The following is a 23011-nucleotide window of genomic DNA, read 5'->3' on the forward strand; positions in this document are numbered from 1 at the left end:
TTGTCCTCTGGTGTGGGTATCTGCATGACTGACAGCATGCACGCACGCACACACACACGTGTGGGCAGCTGGAAGTTCACAACTGTTTGGACAGAGCCACTCACGGGGTCTCAAGGTGTGGCCTTGCGGCCTTGCGGCCAGACGGGCCTAGCATTGGTGCCGGCTGTGACTGCCCACCCGTCGCTCACCTGCGTGCCGGGCCTCCCCTCCGTAGCTGTGAGGGCGCGGGGGCCTCCACGAGGCTGTCTCCTGAAAAATAACACGCCGTTCTCGCCCTTACAGTTACGAGAACTGGTCAGCATGTGCATCTACCCCGACCCCAACCAGAGACCTGACATCAGCTATGTGCACCAGGTTGCCAAACAGATGCACGTGTGGACTTCCAGCACCTGAACGTGGACGCAGCACGCCTTCTCAGAGCCGCACCACTTTGCCTTACTTGAGTCTTCTCTCCGAAGTGGCCGCCTGGTAGCCTAGATCATCAACTAAGACAAGAGGGTTCGGCGGGTTCCCCAGAGGGGACCCCGGGCTTCACAGCAGGTGCTGAATGCAGAGCAGCTGGGGGGAGGGGCACTGGTCACAGGGTCACTGGTGGTCACATTCGAAAGTCCTTTCTTTAAACTGTTTGTGGACAATCAATCTCAGCTGGCTTGTTACCAAGGCGAGTGGTTCGGCGAGCCACCGACGTACCCCTTGTATCTGGATTGTAATGTGAATCTTTAGGATAATTCCTTCAGTGACCTGTCAAGGTTTATGAGAACAGGAGAATTGCAGGAGACTGTGTGACTTGTCGTGAGCCTTTCAAATTGGTTATAGCAAGTTCAGTTTAGCTCTTAGAATCTTTTCAAAAAAATCAAGCTGTGTGTTTGCTCTGTTGTAAAAGCATAAAATGGAAATAATTTTTTTAAAGTAGAGTGGAGATTTTCCTAATATTTTTATCTACGTTTATAACATGATGAATGACGATGAGGAGAACCCAGCATCTGGCACAGAGTTTCAGAAGGCAACCGGTATTTCGTGAGCCAGGGGTGTTTTCTGTGCAGCCCCGCTCAGCCCTCCCCTCCTGAGCACCTGCTCGGTCCCAGGCGCCTCAAGCCCTCCCTCCACCACCTGCTGGAAGGCGGGCAGTTCATTTAACAGTGTTAGGCGTTCTCCTCTGTGGGAAGGAAGCACGGGATACCAAAAATAGAAATATAAACCATGCCCTCAGGCCGTCCTCTGTACCAAGTTCTGGTTCTGCAACTGCCTACCATAACCCTGGGCGACTCTCTCAGCCTCTCTGAGCCTTAGTTTCCTCATCTGTAAAATGGGACTAATAGTATCTACCTTCAGCCTTGCTGGCAGAATTGGAAATAAAATAGGCAAGTGACCCAGCACATTGCAGATGATCCAAAAATGGTAGCCACTCACCCACCCCTTCACAAAACTGAAGTCCATGGACCATGTAAGTCAAGAATTAACGTACAACTACATTATATGCATAGGAAACCAGAACTATGTTCATTTATTTCTTGTTCCCAAATAGGATTAACTGTGAAGACTAATTTATAAATGTGAACTTAAGGAAAACTCAAGCTCTGAAGGAAATAGTTTGAATTCTGCTTTTCTACTCAAGTTAATCCTCAAATGGTCTAAGTTGTCACCCATCGACTTGGTGACAGTTCAGCCCTCCAGATAGAGACATGCCCGCCCACTCAGCGTTCCGGTCAGGTGCTCTGATTGCTGCCAACTTGCTGACCAGGGGCCCAGGCCTCCCTGGGGATAAAGGACTTGGGCTGGGCCACTGCTCTGTTTCCATGTGTGAACTCTGTTCTACTGTAACCCTGTCGGGTTTGAGACATTTTCTTCAGATGCAACCTTTGCTTTGTACTTGTTCTCCATGTTTGAAATAAAATGGGGTAAGAGGGGTCACTTCTGTGAGTGAGTACAGTTCACAGATAACTTTAAAACAGCTTCATGTGACAGCACAATTTCCCCAGGCGCCTTTAAAAATACAATTTCTCAGGCCCCAGACATTCTGAGTAATCTTGGAATTTTTTTAAGCTCCCCAGATAATTTTGATAATCGTCGGCCAGGACGCTGCCGTAAATAATTCCATTGTTCTCCCTACCCCACTCCTTGCGATTTAACAAGGGCGGCTGCCCCAAGAGTGTGTTCACTCTGGAAGATCATGGTGCTGGGACTCTTTGCCGTGTACCCCAGCCATGCTATCTCTGGGGGACAGTCAAGGCCCTATCTCCTGCCTAGCACTTGCCACTAAAAGTTTTTCTGATTCCACACAGATTTTTTTTGCACATACTCTGTTTACGGCTCTCAGAGCCTCCGTGTCACCCATGGCAGAATCAGCCACAGACGCGGATGAACTTGTTCTCGCCGCACGCCGCCTATGTTCAACACCATGAGAGCAACTCTGCTCACCAGGACCCTCTGGAGGCGTGAAATTTCAGCCGTTCACCAGGCCTGAGTGCTTGTGAAATGACGGTATCCTAATTACCACACACGGTAAAGCCCCAAGCACTCCTGCGACTTCTGTGAAACTGGCCAACGAGCAGTTCACGCAGTTCTATGCAGCTGTGGCGAAGCCAGCTGTCCACCTACCTGCTTTGTCCTGGTACTTAGAACTGATGTCTCTACTTGTTTCCTACTTGGCTGCTGAGGTAAAAGGCTGCGCTGCCTTCACTCTAAAAAAGCAAAACAAAACAAGAAAACCTGGGACCACCCCGAACAAAGAGAAAAAGTTAGCACAAGGGGTGGGTAGAAAGGTTCATCTGACTTCCGCGACAAATGAGGCCTCACCTGCTTTTAGGAGGAGGGTTACGTTGCTCTTAACACCTGTGTGAACGCAGACGGGCACTGGGGGAGGGATTAATATCCTGAAGGGGGGGAGGGGCACATCAATGAGCCTTAGTGGCCAAAGAACCACACAACCTCCAGACCTCAGCCATTCAATCCGGTTTTCATTTTTTTATTGGGTCTCATTCAGCAGACACTGCGCCAAATGAAGGTCTTATGGGGGAGCCGCCACTGCCCCCCACCCCCCATCCTGCAGAGCACTAATCAGCCCATCAGGGTGATTCCCATCCTGCTCGAAGCCCAGGTACTCCATGGACACCATTCAGGAAGTGTCCATTGTTTGAACTGTTTCTTCCAGCACCTCAATTTCCAGGGCGGTGACTTTTTCAGTGAGGACTGCAGTGGTCCCTTTCTCACACCTGTACCGGCCAAACCTAGTGGGAGAAAAAAGCAGAGTTAGGATCCCCTCAAGGGGCCCAACAGAGGCCTGGAGAGAGGGACAAGTACTCAGGCAAGGCAGCAAGCAGACTGGACTCAGAGCCTGGCTCTCCTGATTCCCAGCTCTGTAACCTTCGGGGGACTCAACTGCCCCAAGGCTCACTCTCCCCAGTGCTCCAGGGCTACAAAATAGGGGCGCCTGGTAGATGTGCACCCTAAAAGCACTCAGAGCACCTGGCACTTAATGGGCCCTCACATTTCCTTCTCCACCTCACCCTCCCCAGAAGATGCTGGAAAGCACTTGGTCATTTGCCTTCGAGCTTCAACTCCCCAAAAGCACTCTTCAGTATCAGTAGGAAGTGGACCCGTTTGTTAGGCTGTCATCACCCTTCTCTTGTGTAGAAACAAGGACGACTTAATTGTTACCTTAAACATTAAAAACCCGTGGAAGCAAAAACAGTATAAAAATGACCCGCAGCCGGACTCTGGTCTTGTCACTCTAGACTACACTCTCGAGCCTTGAGAAGGGTTAGCTGCTCCCTAGGGCGGTGCAGCGGGTCCCCACCAGGTCAAGCCCCACACCTCCTCTTGGAGTGACTCTTGACAGCGGTTTCTCTGAGCACAAGCAGTCTGTAAGAGCCACATCTGAGCTGCTAATTCTCACATTGGGGCCAGGAATTACAATATCGTCAAACAGCAGTACAAATCCAACTGTTCCTCTGGTCTTTCCCCAGCTGGGACATTATTTCTGTCAATCTGGCGCGGACTAACAGAAGGCTGTTAGCTATGCCGTGACCACGTGCTCCTTGAAAATCAGCCCCTCAAATGGGCACTGGTGCTCAAACAGGGAGCAGGAAGCAGGAAAAAGTGGGCGATGTCCGAGTTCTGCAGAAATCCAGGAGCTCGTGCAGCAAACGGCTGGCCTCATTTCCGCTCAGCCATCGGTCCCCACCACACTCAGCAGCAGCACCTTCTCAAGGTGTGCCCCGCGCCTCCCCTGCAGGTGTGAAGATCTGGCTCCTTCCCCCAGACTGGACCCTTGGCAGCTTTGTCGTCTTGGAGCCCGATGCCCCAAGCGACTCCTGTGTGCCCAACTCATCTGAACCGCCACATCTGGGGGAGGCTCAGACACCCAAGAGCCTCACCATCCTGGTGACGGGCGCCTGGTGTCGGCAGGCAGGGAGGGCTTCTCCAAAGCAGGGCTGCGGCAGGCTGGCAGCAGAGCAGCCAACAGGAAGGTGCAGGGCTGGGTCCACACACGCCCAGGCCGAATCTCTGCCCCCAGCCTGACTGCCCACTCTGGGAAAGGTTCCCCTACCCCAGGCAGCGCCCCACCAGTCAGCCTCTGGCAGGAAAGAGGACGGTGAGATTCCAGAGCGTGCGGCGTCGCCGCGGGGCCCGGCACACACCTGCCCCGGGCCGAGCCCCTCTCATACCCGCTCACTGAATCTTCACAACTAGCCAACAGGGTCGTTTTGTGTCTCTTCTTGTGGGTTTACGGTCTCTCTTACAGACGACTGACAATGTCCCAAAGAATTAAGACGTGCTACTGCTGAACACAGGTTCCTGTCCTACACAAATACTACTTTTCAGTGGCTCAAACGTGGCTTCCAGAATCCTCACCCAGGACTCTGTTCTGTCTGGATGGAGCGTAACCATGTCCTCCTCCCTGAACTCTCAGCTCCTGCAGCATCTTGCGTGTAATGGGGGACCCAGGCGTCAGGGAGCTCGCTCGGCAAAGCCTGCTCCCCCAGCAAAGCCCCAGGCCTGAAAGGTGGTTTCCTTTCCAGCTCAAAGCCCAGGTACTCCACGGGTTGTTCACCTATCTAGCTCCATCATTTCAAAGACTAGGAGACTGACGGGCCCAAAGTCACCATGCCAGGCAATGACATCTCCCCAACCCGAGCCAGAACTCTCTGCTGCTGAGCTACCCTACCTGCTGCGAGCACACTGAGTTCCCACAGTGCTGAGTGCGGTGCTGGTTCTCAATGTTCTACTCTTTCCTTGGAATTACTCCTGATTTGGAATTTGGGTATATGCAGTGAGTTAAAGGAAGCATTCCAAAAGGTGATGTGCTTGCTACACTCTGGCCTCGCTATGGGGCTGCACGGGAAGTGGTGGAGTTTGTAAATCTTGCTGTGCCACATTCACATGAGTGCACTGGAAGCAGAGCTCGGGAGCCCCATCTTGAGCTGTCAGGCCCGCGGAAGAGGTCAGGAGCCAGAGGATGGCCAAACAGCTGGACAACCATGCGAGACTGCAAATGAGCAGCTCATCTGCACACACCAGTCACGAGGGCTGGAAACCTTCCAGTTCTAGTCAGCAAACCGGCTAGAACCCTGTCCCCCCCTCTGAGCCTGGGCCACGCCACTGAGACACAGGGCCTGCTCGGCATATGCCCCGGGTGGAACGGCACGGCTCCCTGGAGAGCAGGAGGCACCAGGGAGCAACCTAGGCTAACTTTAAAGACTCCTAACCCCTAGTTTATAACCGCTCAGGACTCCTAGACCACTCTGAGAAAAGCTACGGGCTGGTTTCCCTGAAAAATGCTTCTCGTGGAATTTCATACGGTAATTCAGGGGATTCTTTAAGAGACTAGAGAAAGAATAGCAGGTGATTCGAATCTCTCCCCACAAACCCCCAGGCTAGGACTCTCTTTTGGGCCCTGCTCTACCTCTCCCATCAACATTTTACAAGTAAAATCACTCTTCTATACCTGACAGCAACCCAAATCATAAAGCAAATAAGGACTTGAAGGTCTGTGTGTAAGGCCGGCTTGGGGACACTGGCCTTACTTCACCAGGTAACAATCAAGAAAACCTTGTCTAAATGCCATGGAGAGATCAGGCGTGGCTGCGGGAATCGGGGGACACAGGCAGAATTTCGTCTCCTTCACTTACCTAGTCCCCTTCTTGTTGGGCACTGAGTACGGGCGGAGGAAGTCCAGCTTGCTCTTGCTGATGACACAGAGATCAATGTTACTTCCAGATCCCAGGTCGTTGAAGATGCCAGCTGCAATGGCTTCACTCACCAGCTTCTTGGCTTCCTCCTCCTGAGAAAGAGAATGGCAATGATCACGGCCACAGTCGCTGAGAGGGCGGCTCTTGACATCCACGAAGTGCTCTCACGAGCAGTGCGCAGAATCACGGGTGAGGTAGAAGTTTTCAATGCCCATTTGATAGATGAAGAAAAGGTCTCAAAAGTACCAGAACGACCTGCCGAAGGTTCCTCAGCTAGTAAGTGCAGGAACCAGGTCTTCTAAACCCTTTCTGCATGCATCCCTTCTTTCAAAACGCTACTTCACATCAGATAATTACTGCATGACTGAGGACTCTGGGCCGACAGGGAGCAATTGATCATCTAAAACAGGGGCCAGTAAACTTTTCTTGTAAAGGGCCGGGTACTAAACATCTTAGGCTTTGTTAGATATACTGTCTCGGTCATAACTACTCAACTCAGTCACAGTAGCACAGAACAGCCACAGACAATATATAAGCACATGCATGTGGCTGTATGCCAAAAAAACTTTATCAACAAAAATAGGTGGAGAGCCACATTTGGCCCACGGGTTATAGTTTGCTATAACCCCTGATCAAAAATGTTCAATAATGGTTAGAACCTGCTTTCAGGTGACATAATGAAGATGTCGTATCAGGGGGAAAAACTAACACCAAAACGTTACAGTTCTAGCAAAATGGTGGCAAAGCCAAGGATGGGTCCTCTTGTCCGAGAGAATCTATTGCCTTCTACTAAAGAGCCTACATGTTCACTTACAGTGATTCCTTCCCTTGAATCATTCTCTCTTGTACTTCTCCTTTTAGAAGCAAGCCTAAGTCAACAACAGTTACTTGTGAAAAGGTGGATTCATTCATTTCTGATTCAAGAAGGCCTTTCATATGTCGGGTCCTATGCTAGGAGGTAGAGCTACAGAGAGGGATGAGGCCCCAAGGTCTCTGCCCTGTAGGGGTTGAGAGTCCAGTAGGGGTATCAGCCCCACGTAACTACAATGCGGTGTGAGAGGGAGCTGTGGAAACACTGGTGGGGTCAGCAACGCTTCAGGGAGGGGGCTGCAAGGCAGGCCATGCACCAGGCATGCACAAAGCAGGGCAGTAAAACCGAAAGCAGGTAGTGGAGGCAGCAAGGTGGGACCTGGGGAGCACCACGTACAAGCTCTTTAGGCAACAAGGAAAAAAATGAACCATTCTCCCAAGGAAGAGAGTGCTGCCCCTTCCCCATTCGCCAGTGCTTTAGAGTCCAAAAATATGCAAGCTGAACTAAAGAGCTCATCTACCACTCTTTGAGAAACATGACTCCCCGGCCCAAAGTCCAGCCTGAGATCATCAAAGGGCAGATTTGCTGACTTTCTGTTGTGAGACGATCTGAGCCACTCAGGGTTCCTGCTCCTCTGCCTGCCCTAAGCCAGGAAGTGGGATTCCGGTGACATGAGCGCCCTCTACAGACTCGGAGAAGGATTGAGACGGCTCTGCTGGAAGTGGGATCCTCAGCAACCCAGCAGTAGGAGCTAGGGGGTTAATCTGATCTTTAACTTACCAGGTTTTTTCACTTTCTGAGTGGCACCTACGTTGGGCCAACGGAGCTGGTTATTCTCTTGTGCACATACAGCCCCGTGAGAACTCATTCAAACAGGATCCTCCAATCAGGAATTCTCTCTTGTGGCGCCCAAGGGGCCAAAAGCCAGTGAAGGTGGAAGCAAAGAAACCATCTTAGAGGAGATGGCTGCTACCATACAGACAAAACCCAACTAACTTAACGGACACAGCCTCACTCTAACTTGTTTCTCTTACTGAAAGATTCTAGATTTGCACACACACACACATGTGTGTGTGTGCACGTGCGTGGGTAGGGGCACCCTCCTTATTCCCCTGCTCCTCACCCACCCTACCCTCTCCTCTTCCTTTCCCTTCTCTGTTTAATGATCTTCTTTGCTTTGACATCACTGCTGCTGGTGCCTTGAGCCAGCCAACAGTACCTAGTAGATGTCACAAACCCTGCTGGCTGCACTTAGGACTACAGATTGAAATTTCCCAAATCGTTCTATGTTTGGGGACGGAGATGGAAGAAGACGCCGAGGAAACGGAGATACACACATGATCTCAGACATGCATATCTAATATCCGTCAATGAAACTGGGCACACAGATACCGACAGTGCACACATCACAGGCGAATCTTCCCCTATTTTGCAAATATTCTGTAATGTGAATAGATGAACTTATAAAAATTAAAAATGTACAAAAACTTTGTATTATGTATAGCTTGATTTATTCATAAAATTATCGTTATGTGCTGTTAAGTGTAAAAGGCTTTTAAAAATTGGGAAAACACACCTTTTAAATTCCTTTCCTCCCCACCGATTCCTTAAGGAAGAAAACCTCAACAAGGCTCTGATCGTTTTTCCAATCCTACCCTCATCTCATAGACACAGGACTCAATGTTATGAAACTGAATGAACCTTACTGAGCACCTACCGCAATGTGCCAAGTACTGAGTTGGGCATACTGATTATCATTTTTACCTCTGCCCTCAACCATCTTCTGAAGTTAGTACTGTCAGAAACTATAGCTGAGAGAGTGAATGACTTGCCCAAGGTCACCAAGCTAGTAAACCGTAAAACAGGTCCACTGGGCTCCAGAGCCAGAATGCCACAGCACCACACCAGCTCACAAGTAACCTGTCTCAGCTGGGGGCTCCTTAGTGAGTTGGGGACAGTGGACAGCAGTTCCCTGATTCAGGGTATGTCACTCCTCAATCACCTAGGATCTTCAGAACCTAGGCAAGTGGACGGTGGTTGCCAATTAGTCTTTGGGCCAATGGGCGGTTCCTCCAACTGTCATTTCCGTAACAGAGGTGGGGGGAGCACCGAGTTTCCCAAATTGCCCATAGACACCACTTAAACACTTCTACAATGTAATATGGCAGAGATCAATATTAAAAACCCGTGTCTTGGGACCCCTGGGTGGTTCAGTCGGTTAAGTGTGCAACTTGATTTCAGCTCAGGTCATGATATCCGGGTCATGAGATCAAGCCCTGCGCCGGGCTCTGCACTCAACAGGGAGTCTGCCTGAGATTCTCTCTCCTTCTCCCTCTGCTCCTCCCCGCCTGCTAGCACTCACTCTCTCTCTCTCTCAAATAAATAAATAAATAAATAAATCTTAAAAACAAAACAAAACCAAACCCATGTCTTATTTCGCATATCCCCCACCCCTAGCAAAAACCCTCAAAAGGCAAACAGAGAAAAGTTACCAAGGCTCTACTGTCTACCCATTACTTACATAGTTAATGTCTTCAACAAATATTTAGAGACACCTACTATGTTCCAGGAAACGCTTCGTATGCCAAACACTATCTTTTACCAGCATATTTCCACACTCAGAATTCTAGACTCATATGCAAATATGCTACTGGGCATATTCATACTGTGTTTTCTTTATAGTGGAGTTTCACAATTAAACAACTCTTGTCTTTAACACGTTCTCCCAAATATTTAAGAAAACCATCGAGAAGAACCACCAACTGAACGCAAGAGATGGGGAAAACACATTTTTATCTATCTCTGGGCCACAATAAATGCAGGAAGCATTGTTCCTTCCTTTAGGATTCCTTCTTCCTAGGGAAATTGCACCTCCCTTTTCTGGAAGCTGCAGGGTGACCCGAGTTCTGAGCAGCATCTGCCCGGGGGACAGCTGCTACCGAGGGGCTCTGACGAGGGCCCTGCAAAGCCCGTGGCCCCAGCTGAGAAGACCCAGGTGCCACGCTGTTGCCCACTGCCAGGCCAGCGTCCTCCCCCGGCCAGCTGCTATGGATTTATACTGCGAGTCACAAGGGAACTTGGATTCAGTGTGCACACGGACCAGCAGGACTCATCTTGGCTACCAGAAAAATGGCCCTCTGGCCCAATGGCTGCTTCCTTTTACCTTGAGACACTCAGCCAAAATATCACCACCTGGTGATTAAAAGTTAATCTGGCAGATGTGGAGGCGGACTGGGTCTGAATCCCGTTTCCTACTTACTGCCGTGCAACCTTGGGCAAGTCACTTTACCTCTCCGAATTCACTCTCCTCCCCTGTAGTACAGTGATGATAAATTAGGATTTCCCAAAGGACTGCTGCAAGAATTAGCAATAAGGTATAGAAAGCACCTATTATAGTGCCTGGCACAGAGCTGTTGCTTAATAAAAGGTAACTCATTTAAGAAAGCAAGCCAAAGGGCTCCTGGAAGCACTGACACAAAATTTATCTCGAAGCAGTGACTGCCCATACCCAACCCCAGGCCAGGAGAAGGTCCAGACAAACATGCTGACAAATCTGCACACAGTTCTGTCAAGAAGTTCCTATAATAATTAATCCAAGCAAAAAGCACACTCCCTAAAAGTTCAGAGAATATAAAAGGAGCACTTCCTGCTTTATGGCTACAAAGACCAAACTAACTGGGAATATCAGTCCCCCGGGCCACCCCTGCTTCTTAAATGAGATTACAATAAGAGTGATGTACTGGAGTGCACGTCAGCTGTGACAAGCAGCACTTTATAGAGCTATCTGTTTGTCTCCATCACTGCATCGCACAATGTGTCCCTGGACTCCAATGTGCAGCTCCATTTACCGCTACATGACAAATGGGCAGCACTTGTAAAAGGCACAAAGAGGTCCACGTCGGCCATGTAATGGTCACCACAGCTGTACCCGAGTGCTTGAGGGGACAAAACAGACCCCCAAGTTCATTAAACTGACCAGTAATGGATCTTTCAAAAAGTGCCTTAGGAATCGTACAGGAAAGGCTAAAATAAATAACTCAGCATGGAAGGCTAATCTGAAATGGTGTTTGATAAATTATTTATAACACAGGCGATTGTCTGCATTTAATATTGGAGCTACTAGTAGCATCTTTAAAAGATGATTTATGTGTTGTAATGCTATTAAACTTTATATTGGCCCACTGCTAGCTATAAAGTCTGCTGAGATTTAGAGAATGAGTTTTAAACTGTCACTGCAACATCATAGGAGATGGAGACTGTATTAAATCTTTACTTTAAACCTGTTATCTAGAGAGTTGCATTTTGTAGACACTCACAAACTGATAGATTACCTCGGTATCCACTATGGTGCAGGTCCAAAATAGTACTGCAAAGAAACTTTTCCACATTATTCTTGTCTACAGCTACAACTGAATTTCTCTTCTCACTTAAGTGATTTTTAGATGGGGAATGTCACCAGAGTAAAATGTAGGTGCCCCAACCAATGGGCACTCTGGATAGTTCAGCATCAAATTAATACTCTTTCAATAAACCCTCTATGTTCCACCATTCAGTTATGCATTCTCAACAGTGTTTTACTTACATTAGGGGCAGGCAAAACATTAAATATGCATTTGATGGAAAACCCAACACACTATTTTAGATACAGCTTTGGAAAGTGAAAATACGTGTGAATGGCAAGTCATTTAAAACAACTGACGTGCATCTAAAATTTTTTAAAGAAATAAAATTGGTTATTGGCTGGAAAATACAGCCCATGTATGCAGCTGAGGCGCTGGCATTAAAGGAGCTGAAAAAAGAAGAAACAGCCCTTTTCATGAAGGACAGAGCTCCCCTGGCTCTACTGTCCTCTGGGGCACTGCAGATGCATCCCTCTGCCTTCCGTCCCACTGTCATGCCGGGAGTCAGGGGACAGTGCTCTCGGCCCTCTGCTCCAGGGAAAGAGAGATGGGGGCGGCACCACAGCCGGACCCTCTCACAGCTCCCACCAGTTCTCCTAGTTGCTATGAAATCTGCAGTGACCATTTAGTTCACAATGGTTTGCTCCTTTACTAAAAACTAAGAGTTTTAGCCAACGAGAACGGAAGCAGTCCAAATTCATCTTGAAAACCCTGCATTATCTTTTGTCACTTTGATTTGAAATAGCAAAAAAATGCTATTGCTCTGATGATCTGCAGCAGAGCAGATTAGAAGTCTGGGTGTGACAAAGAGCTTGGGCTCTAACAAGAGGACCCAAACCACCCCATCTCCCTTCTTGTACCCCAGGCAGCTAGCATGTGGCTTGGCGTGGATGTCAACAAATGAAAACATGAACCATCAACCTCAAATGCATTCCTGGCTTTGCCAAATTGAAAGGTGAAATGAGTTACAAGACGGATCATACCAAAAGGCGTAGTTCCAAAAGTGCACCAGTCCCAGCTGGGAAGCAGGGACCAGGAGCACTCCAAGACAGGTAAACGCTTCCAAGGAAGAGGTTTAAACACAGTGTCCCGTAGTGGCCTATGGACATGCTGAGGTTCTGCCTACGCCACTGATGCGGCCTGAAGGAGTCATTCGTGGCTGATGGTTGAATAAAATTTAAAGAGCTCAAAAAAGTGTTTAAAACATTCCCCCCGCAAGCAGAATGCTTCCTGCACTCTGGAACAGACATGATGTATCCCATGTGTGGCCACATATTTTACAGTGGGAAAGGTTAATTTAATATTTTTTCAGACTGGGCTGTGTGACGAAAGCGAAGGTGTCTGAGTTGTGGTTTTGGCTTGAGCGGTCTGGGTAAACACGGCCTGCCGGTGTGAACACCTGGGAACCGTGAGTGTAACTGAGGTGCAGCTGGTGCTCAGTGTGCCCAGAGTGGGGAGTGAAGTAGTGACTGTGTCTTTAAGGTCTAGAGGGCGCTGCCACTTCCATCCCCTACAGCTTCTGGCACCCAGGATCTGGGCGATGCAAATAAAGAAGGGCAAACCTGCTGCGCGTGCAGGAGTGATCTAAGGGGTTTTCAGAAGGGACAGGAGAGGGTGTTCACGGTCAAGGAATTGCCAACCACGCCACTGCCAACTTGGCCCGTGCCAGATCACAGAAGGATGCAAAAGCCTGATCGTAACTCAGGGCCAGGAGAGGAGACGGCTGAGGCTACAGAGCCACGATGGGTCAGAAACAGCTGCCACAGAAAAAGAAAAGAGCAGCACAGCTGGGGCACTGATGGACACAGCGCTGAGCTCCAGGAGCCATGGGCTGCCCGCTGGAAGAACAGAGACAATGCCTCTGTCCAGGGGCTGTCAGGAGGAATAAGGGGACAGGTACGTCCCCGACACATGGACTTTACAAACAGAATTGTGAGCGAGTTCTACGGCAGAAGGAAAGAGGCCAGGGTGTGAGAGAACAGGGGACACCCAACCACATCCTCTGGGTCTGTGCCAAATGCTTATGTTACTTATTTAATCCTCCTCACCGCTGGTGAGCAGGGGAAACTGAGGCTCTAGAATGGCTGGCTGACGCACTGAGGGCGCACGGCTGGGTCTGAGTGGGAGTTGGGGATCAGTGCCGGGGTAAGGCCCTGTCTCACCGAAGCCCATCTTCGTACCCTGCCACAGGAAAACTGGTGGTGGGTAAGAGGTCTTGCTGGATTCTGAGACACCGAATGGAAGGAAAAACACCTAAGCTTCCAGAGGGAAAAGGACCAAGAGAGACAGGAACATATTGCTTTCCGCAAGAAGAAGAAATCAGCGTTCACAGCATATGTGTATACAAATATATATTTCCAAGGCTGCAGTGAATCAAATATAATCAGAGAAAAAAACAGGACTAGGTTTAAAGAAAGAGTAAGAAATATGCTCAACAATCCTCCAAACGAAAACCAAGCTGCCCCAGGTAGTAATAAGATCTTCATAATATTTCTGTCTCTCCAGCGGTCAGTGATAACTCTGCCCATAAATTCCTGGAGGCGAAAACAGGGGGGGGGGAAATGAAGTAAATGTGTTCCTTGGGTCACAACGGAGATGAAAAAGAAGAGCCACACTCACATCTGGAGGACAGAAAGCAGGGCAGAGGGCAGGGCACATGTGGGAAGGTTATTGTGGGCACTAGGTTACACTGCACGAACCTGCTTCTACAGCCTCACGAGGATTAGAAAGGACTAGAAGGAGATCCATGGAAGTACAGAGCACCTTTGTTTGAGGAAGTTTAAAGACCACATATGAAGCAAGTTTCACATGATACAAAACCCCTGAAAGAAATGTACACGTCAGCTTAGTTCAGCAAACATGTACTAATGCTCTGATCCTAATGTGCTCTGCAGACACTGCTAATCGCTGGGAATAAGGTCCCAACAGACAAAGACCTTGCCCCGAAGAGTGTGGAGTCCAGAAGGGAAACAGGAAGAAAAGCTCACTACAATGTGGTAAGAGGTCTTAAGAGGCAGGCCTGATGGTAGAACTAGAGGGGTACAGAGATCTCATGGGGCACAGGTGATGAAGACGAGGCTGAACCGTGACATACAAGTATATGGCAGCCAAGCCAAGGGGCAGAAGTGACGGAAGGAGTAAAACCGTGACGACGGGAAAGAGAAAGGTGCGGCTGAATGAATACCAGAGAACCTCATCGGCCATACAAGGAGCCCTGCGTGGGAGCAAGTGGAGAATTTTAAGCTGGCGAATGAGGTAGTTAGATTTGTGCTTTATGAAACTGTAACCTGGAGGCAGGAGAGGAGGAAAGGCCCAAGGCAGATGAGAGGAGAGCAGGGGATTACAATGTTCCCAGTGAGAAAGTGGAGGGCCAGCAGGGGCGGGCAGGAGGACCATCAACAGGACTGGGAGGCCCGTGCGGCAAGGAGGGAGCTGAGGGTCAGGTGGGAGTGCAGGAGACGGGAAGTGGAAGGTGCTGCCTGGACATCCAGCATCAGTCCCAGGCACTGACCCAACTCTCAACAAACCCAGCCATCACAGAAAGGCCTTTTATAACTTCCTGGCAGCTGTTTTTCTGGTAGGTTGATAGGAGGCAATGATTAACTTAATTACATGTTCCAGACACTGGTAAGGTTCTGCGGTAGGCACTCTAACGGGTGTCACCGAAAAGGGACAAGATAAAGGCAGAGCAGAGCCAGTGGAAGCTGCTGTTTTGGAAAAACCCAGAACATTTGCCAACTTGTAAATGCCATTTCATTGGTGGCAGGGGCTCTCAACCTATGCCTGTCTGCCTCTGGAGTGTGGCAGAAAGAATGTAAGGGGTTGGTTAACTATGGGGGCAAGAGCCAAAAGAATGTAAGGAAATTCTAAGGGAAAATCCTGCTCATGAGGGTTTTGGCCATTGCAAAGTAAAGTTATGAGAAAGTAGAAGTGAACAGACCTAAGTAAAGCAGACAAGCAGAGAGCAGATGGGGAAAGAGGGGAGCGGAGATCGTGAGGTGCTACCAACTTGGACACTTCTCCATGAGGCCTCTGGCTGGTCACCTCTTCCTGGGATCCCAGGCACACACGTAGCCTTCAGATGCCCCCTCAGTTACTTAAGGTTCTTGTGAAGAACGGGGGTGCCTCCCAAAGGGGTATAAAGAAACTTCTGGACCTGATGGATATATTCACAATATGACTGCAGTGGTGGGGCTGGGGGGAGGGGGGAGGAGGGAGGAGGCAGCAGAAGCAAAAGAATTGAAGACAACGAAGACCTAGGAGATTCAAGTCCTGTTACTCAGGAACTATGTGACCCTGGTTGTAAAGTCAACATTTTTAAGTCCCAATTTCCTCATGTGCAGAAGAGGCCTGAAACCATGTGGCACCGGGGTGGTCATGAGGATTAAACAAAGCCCTCTATGCACCACAGAAACTGCTAGCACAGTGCTGGTATGCAGGAAATCCATGATGGGTGCTAACCTGATCCAATTCTCCCCTTTCTCTCACATTCACAAACACCCATTACCAAAAGACTAACTCTTGCAGAACTACCAACACAAGGGGCACCTGATCATAACTTAGTACTGTTTTTTCAACCCCCAACTCAAAGCAAATCAATTATGAGAGTAGCCCCTATACTAAAAATGAAATTCAAAATGATGCCATAAAACCCTGTGTTCACATGAACACGTTCCATACAGAATTTACTGCCATGCCAATAAGGACCGTACTAAGTAGCACATTTTCACTTACTATATTTCATTAGAAATTATATCCTACAAGAAGGCAGAAAAAGAACTTAGGTTACTGTGTGCAGGCCCTGTGCCAAGTACATTCTTCCACTTCTTCCACTCACTATTCCAAATAACCCTTTAAAGTAGGAATGACCCGTATGTCCATTTTACAAATCCAGGAAACAAAGGCTCAGAGAGGGAAAATGACTAACCCAAAGGCACACGGCCAACAACTGGAAAGTCTGAGATTATACAGAGTTCTGTCTGACTCAAAAGCCCATGGTTTTTTGTTTTTTCACTCAAGACAACAGAACCTCCATATAACTAGTTTCCAAAATCACTAATGATGCTCGTCTAGTCCTTAGGTGTAACTGATGAACCCACTCATGGGTTTACCTTTTTAAAGTAGCTGACCTCTAAAATTCTTCAAATCTGCAAGTATACCACTTACATAATGCTACTCAATCATTCCATCAATTCATCATGCTTGTTAACATTTGGTAAAACTAAGAACATCCTGATGGATCTCTCGTACACTCACCAAACCCCAAAGCAACAGCCCATCAATTCACTGCATCAGTACCACATTCAAATGTTTGCATTTCCCTACAATACATGGATAAAACCTCTCAGCAAACAGGATGAGTCAAATTGTTTTTCGACCACCTTGTGTATCAATAAAGAAGATACCATTTAACTGAATTTTCCCATCAGGCCATTTGTTGACTGTAAATCTTAACTAAAACTGACCAAGAAAGGCAAGTGCGCTTTAATTTTCTTCTGACATTTTGGGGCAAGAAGTAGTCAGATGATAAGAGAACTTTTGTTAAGCCTGAGTACAATTTACTAACAATCCTCTCAAGTACTGACTTAAGCCCACGTTGCGAATGAGGCTTAGGTTTTATAAACCGGGGCTACAGGGGTTACACCAGAGGCAAAAATCAATCCTCACGCCCAGACCTCTTCAAAGCCCATGCATGCACTTTCCATCACGCCCTGTTTATGCTGCTGTCACCCCAATTCAATTTATCTGAGTTAAAAGAAACCAATGTATTTGTCAAGGAATCAAAGTTAAATGTGCCCTTAAATCTTTTTGATCTCCTGGTATCGTCACAGTTCCAAGTTTAGAAAAACTAGATTCCGACATGATGACAGGGTGACAACCATTCCAGGTGTGACTGGGCTCTGTACACTGGCCGCTGCAGAGAGTTTCCAAAATCTGTACTACTGGGTGGAATTTTAAAATGTCAATTTAGCACAACTTCGTATCATTTTCTTATCTTTGTTCCTACACCATTTCAGGGTTAGGGGAGAGTAGTCTAAATGACCTCACAGAAACCCACAAGTAACATTACCTGTTAAGGTTAAAACTTTAACTCCCTTCCTGAGGTATGCGGCTGGGGTCTCATTACAGCAAGTAAGCTCACATCCCACCATGCACAACACACTAAGTACCAGCACCTCCCAATCACACTGCAACGGAAATCTCAAAGGACATCTGAAAAGTCTGCACAGCTCCTGCACCCACTGCCGAAACACAACCACCTCTAATGGAACGTGGCAGCTTTCTAAACTAAATATTCACATGGAGGGACAGGGATGCTAAGCTCGGCCTTATCCCACACTGAAGAGGTGGATGCTAATTAAAAGGCCACTCCGACTCAGGAAATGACCACCCAGACAACTCTGGACACCGTCTGGAGTTTCGCTTTCCTATTTCCGAATGTGTTCAGCTGTCCAAACTTCCAGGGTTACACACTGAGAAAAAGAGCAGGAGCTCCCCCCCGCCCCCGCCCCCGCCCCGCACCTCTGGACATGATGTGATGCCCCCTGGTCTCTCCTTTGCTGCAGCCTCCCTGTCCCACCCCTTCCTCAAACCCTAGGACAAAAAAAATTCAAGGGAGGAGTCACGTGCGCTTTGAGGCCATCTGAAAGTCCCCAGACAGATTCCATAATTCCCTTCTGTATTACCTCTGCGCCCCCCAACAGATGTACCTTCTTGTGCTTTTCACACTGCACTTTCAATAGGTGCTGGTAGGCCGGTCCACCCCACTAAGTCGTAAATGTTACCAAGGGAGGGACGATGGCTCATAACCAGGCACAGACCTTGGCACCCAGTTGGAGATCAGTACAACTTAGGTGAATGGAACAGAAGGCCACCCCTCACATCTCTGAATGATACCACCTCTCAACAGTTTATAAAGGCTCTCGTGGAGACTCAATGGGGATATAAAAGATGTTCTTCTGGTGATGTAGGTACCAAGAAACTTCTGGTTTCTTCGCCCACTGCCCTTCTTCTGCCTTTGCCAATTTTGATGTTTTTGAGAAAGCACCATTTTTTAAAGCCTTTATAACAGCAGAAGGTATCCAGGCTATGTTCCTTCTGACCATAATCATTTGGCTATTTTTGGAACAGTTTTTACTTCAGCTAGCAAAATCTAGACGAGGCTGTGATGCAAAAAAGAAAAAAAAAAAACCTGTCATAATTGTAGTAATGGCTTTGAAATATCTCATCTAAGCCAACTTTATTCTCACGCCTCTTAAAAATTGCTAAACCCTTCAAATATTGGCAGTTCCATTTATTCAGATCTTCTGATACATCATATTTGCCGACTTTTCCCCCCTTGAGTTGATACAGATCTATGAAAACTGTGAAACAAAACTTCTCTGCCTGTGCAAATTACAGGGGCATTATTAAATTACCATATGTTCTAGATGAGAAGGTAAAAATAGTACAGCAGCCCAGGAAAACTTCCCAGCCCATGAAAGCTGACAGTTATTGAAATACAGATCAAATGCTCAAGTTCCCCCTTTTCTTGCAGCAGTGGTCCCTTTTAACACTTAAATATCTTACATAAGTTTACCATTTTTATTTTATGTTCATTTACAGGTAGAACATAAACGACCACGGGCACCACATTTAAATATTTAGCCCCAAGTGGTATTTTACACTTAATTTTTCCACAGAGCTATTTCATTTTAAAAAAAGAAGCAACTTCCCTACGATTCTTCATCACACGTGAGCGTGTGTTAGCCAACGTGTGACGTGTGGCTGCTGTGCACACCCACGTGCCCACCACCCCCCCTTTCTGGTATCACACCCCACACAAATACAATAAACCATGTTAATATTTCATACCACTGTGAAATATGCTGGAGTATCAATTCAACATCTGCTGTCTTTAGGGTCCGGGAGTCCCGCAGAGACACTTTCAATTTGTAATTGAGTTCTATGCTGAATTAATCAGCAGTTTATCTTTTTTACTAAAATAACATCTTCACCACTAACCCAGATTTACATTAACAATTTATGCCAAATTACCTGCCAAGGCAAAACTTATAAGATCCTAAGCTACCATCCAATAACACTCAGTCCTATATTTCATTTCTTGTATTTCTCTAACCTCTATACGAGAAAGTGGAAATCCATTGTTTAAGAGCTGCCAGCCTCTAACCACAGACGACCTCTTGGATTCCTGATACAGAGCCTTACTTCTGACAGTGAAATTCGGTGGGGCAGGGGGGGGGTCCCTGTTCTCCTGAAAGCCACTGTTCAATAAGTGGTTATGATTCAAAATTTTTACAAAATAAGAGTTCCAGGATGGAATGAAATCAGTGAATAATAAAAGCGTATCTTTTATTTCTTTTCCCAAGGAGCTGTGGCAGTCCAGTCTTGGCCTGGCTTGCTTGAGTAACAGAAAAAGGCAACGCAGATAAAGGGGACATTTTTAGTGTCTTAAATTATGTCCCTGAGACCCCTACCACTATTACCAATGTGGTAAGAGATGGATAAAGAAGTTCATTTTCTCTTTGATATCGTGATGTAGAATATTGTATTATTAACAAAACCAACTTCCTTTTAATTCTACCCATATAGTTGAAAGTCACCAAACATTTATTTCTATTCAACACTGGAATCTAGCTCTTGCCTCTCTCTGATTAAAGAGTTGCTGGTCACAAAGAAGTTACATTTTGCCTGCTGGCTCTTTGCCACAGGTGCAGCAAGCAATATACTTTGTGAAATATTTCTCCTACATGGAGTATTTCCCCCTTTCTCAGTTATAGGAAATATGTAAAGTGAAAACATTTCAAATGGGAACACCTGCTCCAAAGAAATGCATCATAAATAATTACCTATCTACCACAGAGTAAAATAATCCCTCCTTTTCAATCTACTTTGCCCATAGCTGTATAAGGAATTTCCACCGTCATACAGAATGGCCTCCTGCAATACTACCTCTGGATCGCAGCACCAAGAATAGTGCAATGCCTCGCATGCAGCTGGTACCCAATAAGTACCTGCTGATTGATTACATATTGACTTTACAAGAAAATGAAATTCAGTGTGTACATAGCATAGAGTGAAAAAAAATTTTGCACAGAAAGATTTGTGGCAGAAAAACCAACAAAGAATTGCCCAAGCCGGTAACTACGGCAGTGTAGCGTCTGTAGTCCTTCCAGCGTGCCGCAAAGACCTGGCGGGAGAGGACTTCGAATTTTACACCGGGTCACTTCCCTCAGATCTGCTGACACTTGAATTCGAAGAGGAATCCATTCCTAGCTCACTGGAGATTTTGGTAAACCATACCTTTCTTGCTGGGTCTCCTCCCATCTAATCCCCTTTTATTTCCTGAAACTAAATGGGAAGAATTAAGACACTTTCTAAAATTTTCTTTGCCCCTTCCCCAAAATACCCCACTTTGAACTTCAACTTGTATCAGAGGCAGAATAAAATGGCAAGGGTGGAAACAATAGTCAGCCAACACCATTAACTGAGGGTCTGAAGACAGAGAGATACGGAAGACACACAAGACTCAGCCAGACGAACGGACACTGAAGTGGCCATTCCTAAGTCAGGAAGATGAAGGAGTCCTACAGAATCAGAGAGAAAGAAGCAATTACTTGTGAAATTCCAAACTCTGTATAGAGGGAGCAAAGTCCTGCTCTTGAATTATCAGGAGAAAGACCAAAGAAAACTCCCACTTGCCTTAGAAAACATCACAAAAGGAAAAGATCCAAGGGAATAAACTTTAACTCAAGAAGTCCTTTCCTGCCTCTCCAAAGTTGGCTCACTAGTGGGCTCCAACTCAGGAGAAAAAATTCACTTTGTAAATGCGGGACAACTCAAAAAATCGGGTCTGGTGAAAAGCTCTAACCATCAACAGGGTCTTCTCATCATCATCTATTCTAAAGGTTAAAAGCGATTCTCGAATCACCCATGGAATCATAACGCCAACCTCAGTATCTGTTCATTTCTAAAATTAACTGTTTAACACCACTGGAAATCACTACTTAAGAAAAATCCTACACTGGGCCCCCGGGATTATAATTTTGGGTTCTGACATCTCTTAAAAAAAAAAAAACAAAAAAACTAATGCTGGGGCGCATGGGTGGCTCAGTCAGTTAAGTGTCCGATTCTTAATTTCAGCTCAGGTCATGATCTCAGGGTCATGGGATCAAGCTGAGCACAGAGTCTGCTTGTCCCTCTCCCTCTGCTCTTCCCCCGGTTCACGCTTGCTCTCTCACTCTCTCTCAAATAAGCAAACAAATAAAATCTTAAAAAAAAAAAAAAACCTACTACTTTAAATACAACCAGAGAGAAAATTATTGAGGAAACGTAATACATTTTTTTGATCCAACAATAAAGACACAACTTACTACATCTAACGCACATCTAGTGACCCGGTCACTTAGGAAACCAGACCCTCAAAAGGTGAAACACAGAGTTACCATATGACCCAGCAACCCCACTCCAAGGGACTGACAAGAGAAATGACAATGCATGTCCACACAAAAACTTGTACACAAATGTTCACAGCATCATCATTCAAAATAACGGAAACAATCCAAATGTCCATCAACTAATGAATGGGTAAATAAAAGGTGGTACGTCCACACAATGGAATATTATTAAACCATAAAAAGGAATGAAGTAACAACATATGCTACAACATGGATGAAATATTATGAAAATATTATACGTTAAAGGAGTAGTCACCAAAGACTACATATTGCTATGATTCCTATTACATGAAATGTCCAGAAAAGGCAAGTCTATGGAGACAAAGGGAGACTAGTTGTTGCCCAGGGCTAGGAAGGCTGAAGGTAGATGGGGAGTGACTACTAATGAGTACGGGGTTTCTTCTGAGGGTGATGAGAATGTCCTAAAATTGACTGTGGTGATAGTTGTGCAACTCTGAGAATATACTAAAAACCACTGAGCTGTACACTTAGAGTAGCTGAGTTGTACAGATATAAATTATATCTTGATGAAGCTACTATTTAAAAAAAGGCAACCAACATTAAAATTTTACACTAGACGAATCAAAACATCCTGCGACATGTCACAAGTCAAAGAACTCACTTTCTAATAGTATTTTTTCTTTTTCTTTTTTTTTTTAAGATTTTATTTATTTATTTGAGAGAGAATGAGAGAGAGAGAGCATGAGAGGGGGGAGGGTCAGAGGGAGAAGCAGACTCCCTGCCGAGCAGGGAGCCCGATGCGGGACTCGATCCTGGGACTCCAGGATCATGACCTGAGCTGAAGGCAGTCGCTTAACCAACTGAGCCACCCAGGCGCCCTCTAATAGTATTTTTTCAAAGCTAGAGATCACAATAAGCACAAATGTCAGCACAGATCCTCAAAAAACCATTTAATAAGAAAGAATTTTAGCTCTATGTATTTTTTCCCAGACATACAAAGATACCTAAACAGATGTAGCAACCAGACAAACATAACCTTAAAATCTAAAAATTAGGAAAAGTGTGTCAAGTTCAGCTCATTAAGCTGACACCCATTAAAGTGCAACAAGAAAAACAGCCTTAAACACCATCAGTATCAATACAGACAGAAAAACCATTGTTTATGAGAGCTATCGAAGGTCAGGTTTTTTT

At 46.6% G+C, this 23011-nt stretch overlaps 2 protein-coding genes across 2 annotated transcripts in view; one reads left to right on the forward strand and one right to left on the reverse strand.

Annotated features, from left to right (window-relative positions):
• The window catches only part of NEK6 (NIMA related kinase 6), a 45440-nt gene extending 43535 nt beyond the window's left edge, over positions 1–1905 (forward strand). Inside the window, exon 9 of the mRNA XM_044920837.1 lies at positions 283–1905. Within this exon, the coding sequence (XP_044776772.1) occupies positions 283–393 (111 nt within the window). The 3' untranslated portion in view covers positions 394–1905. The remainder of the gene's footprint in view (positions 1–282) is intronic.
• Positions 1906–2940: 1035 nt separating this feature from the next.
• PSMB7 (proteasome 20S subunit beta 7) overlaps positions 2941–23011 on the reverse strand; it is a 60564-nt gene continuing 40493 nt past the window's right edge. The window contains exons 7-8 of the mRNA XM_021691144.1: positions 6132–6283; positions 2941–3227 (exon numbers count right to left, since the gene is read on the reverse strand). Coding sequence (XP_021546819.1) covers positions 3116–3227; positions 6132–6283 — 264 coding nt within the window. The 3' untranslated portion in view covers positions 2941–3115. The remainder of the gene's footprint in view (positions 3228–6131; positions 6284–23011) is intronic.

The sequence above is a fragment of the Neomonachus schauinslandi genome, chromosome 13, assembly GCF_002201575.2.
Source record: "Neomonachus schauinslandi chromosome 13, ASM220157v2, whole genome shotgun sequence".
NCBI classification, from domain to species: Eukaryota; Metazoa; Chordata; class Mammalia; order Carnivora; family Phocidae; genus Neomonachus; species Neomonachus schauinslandi.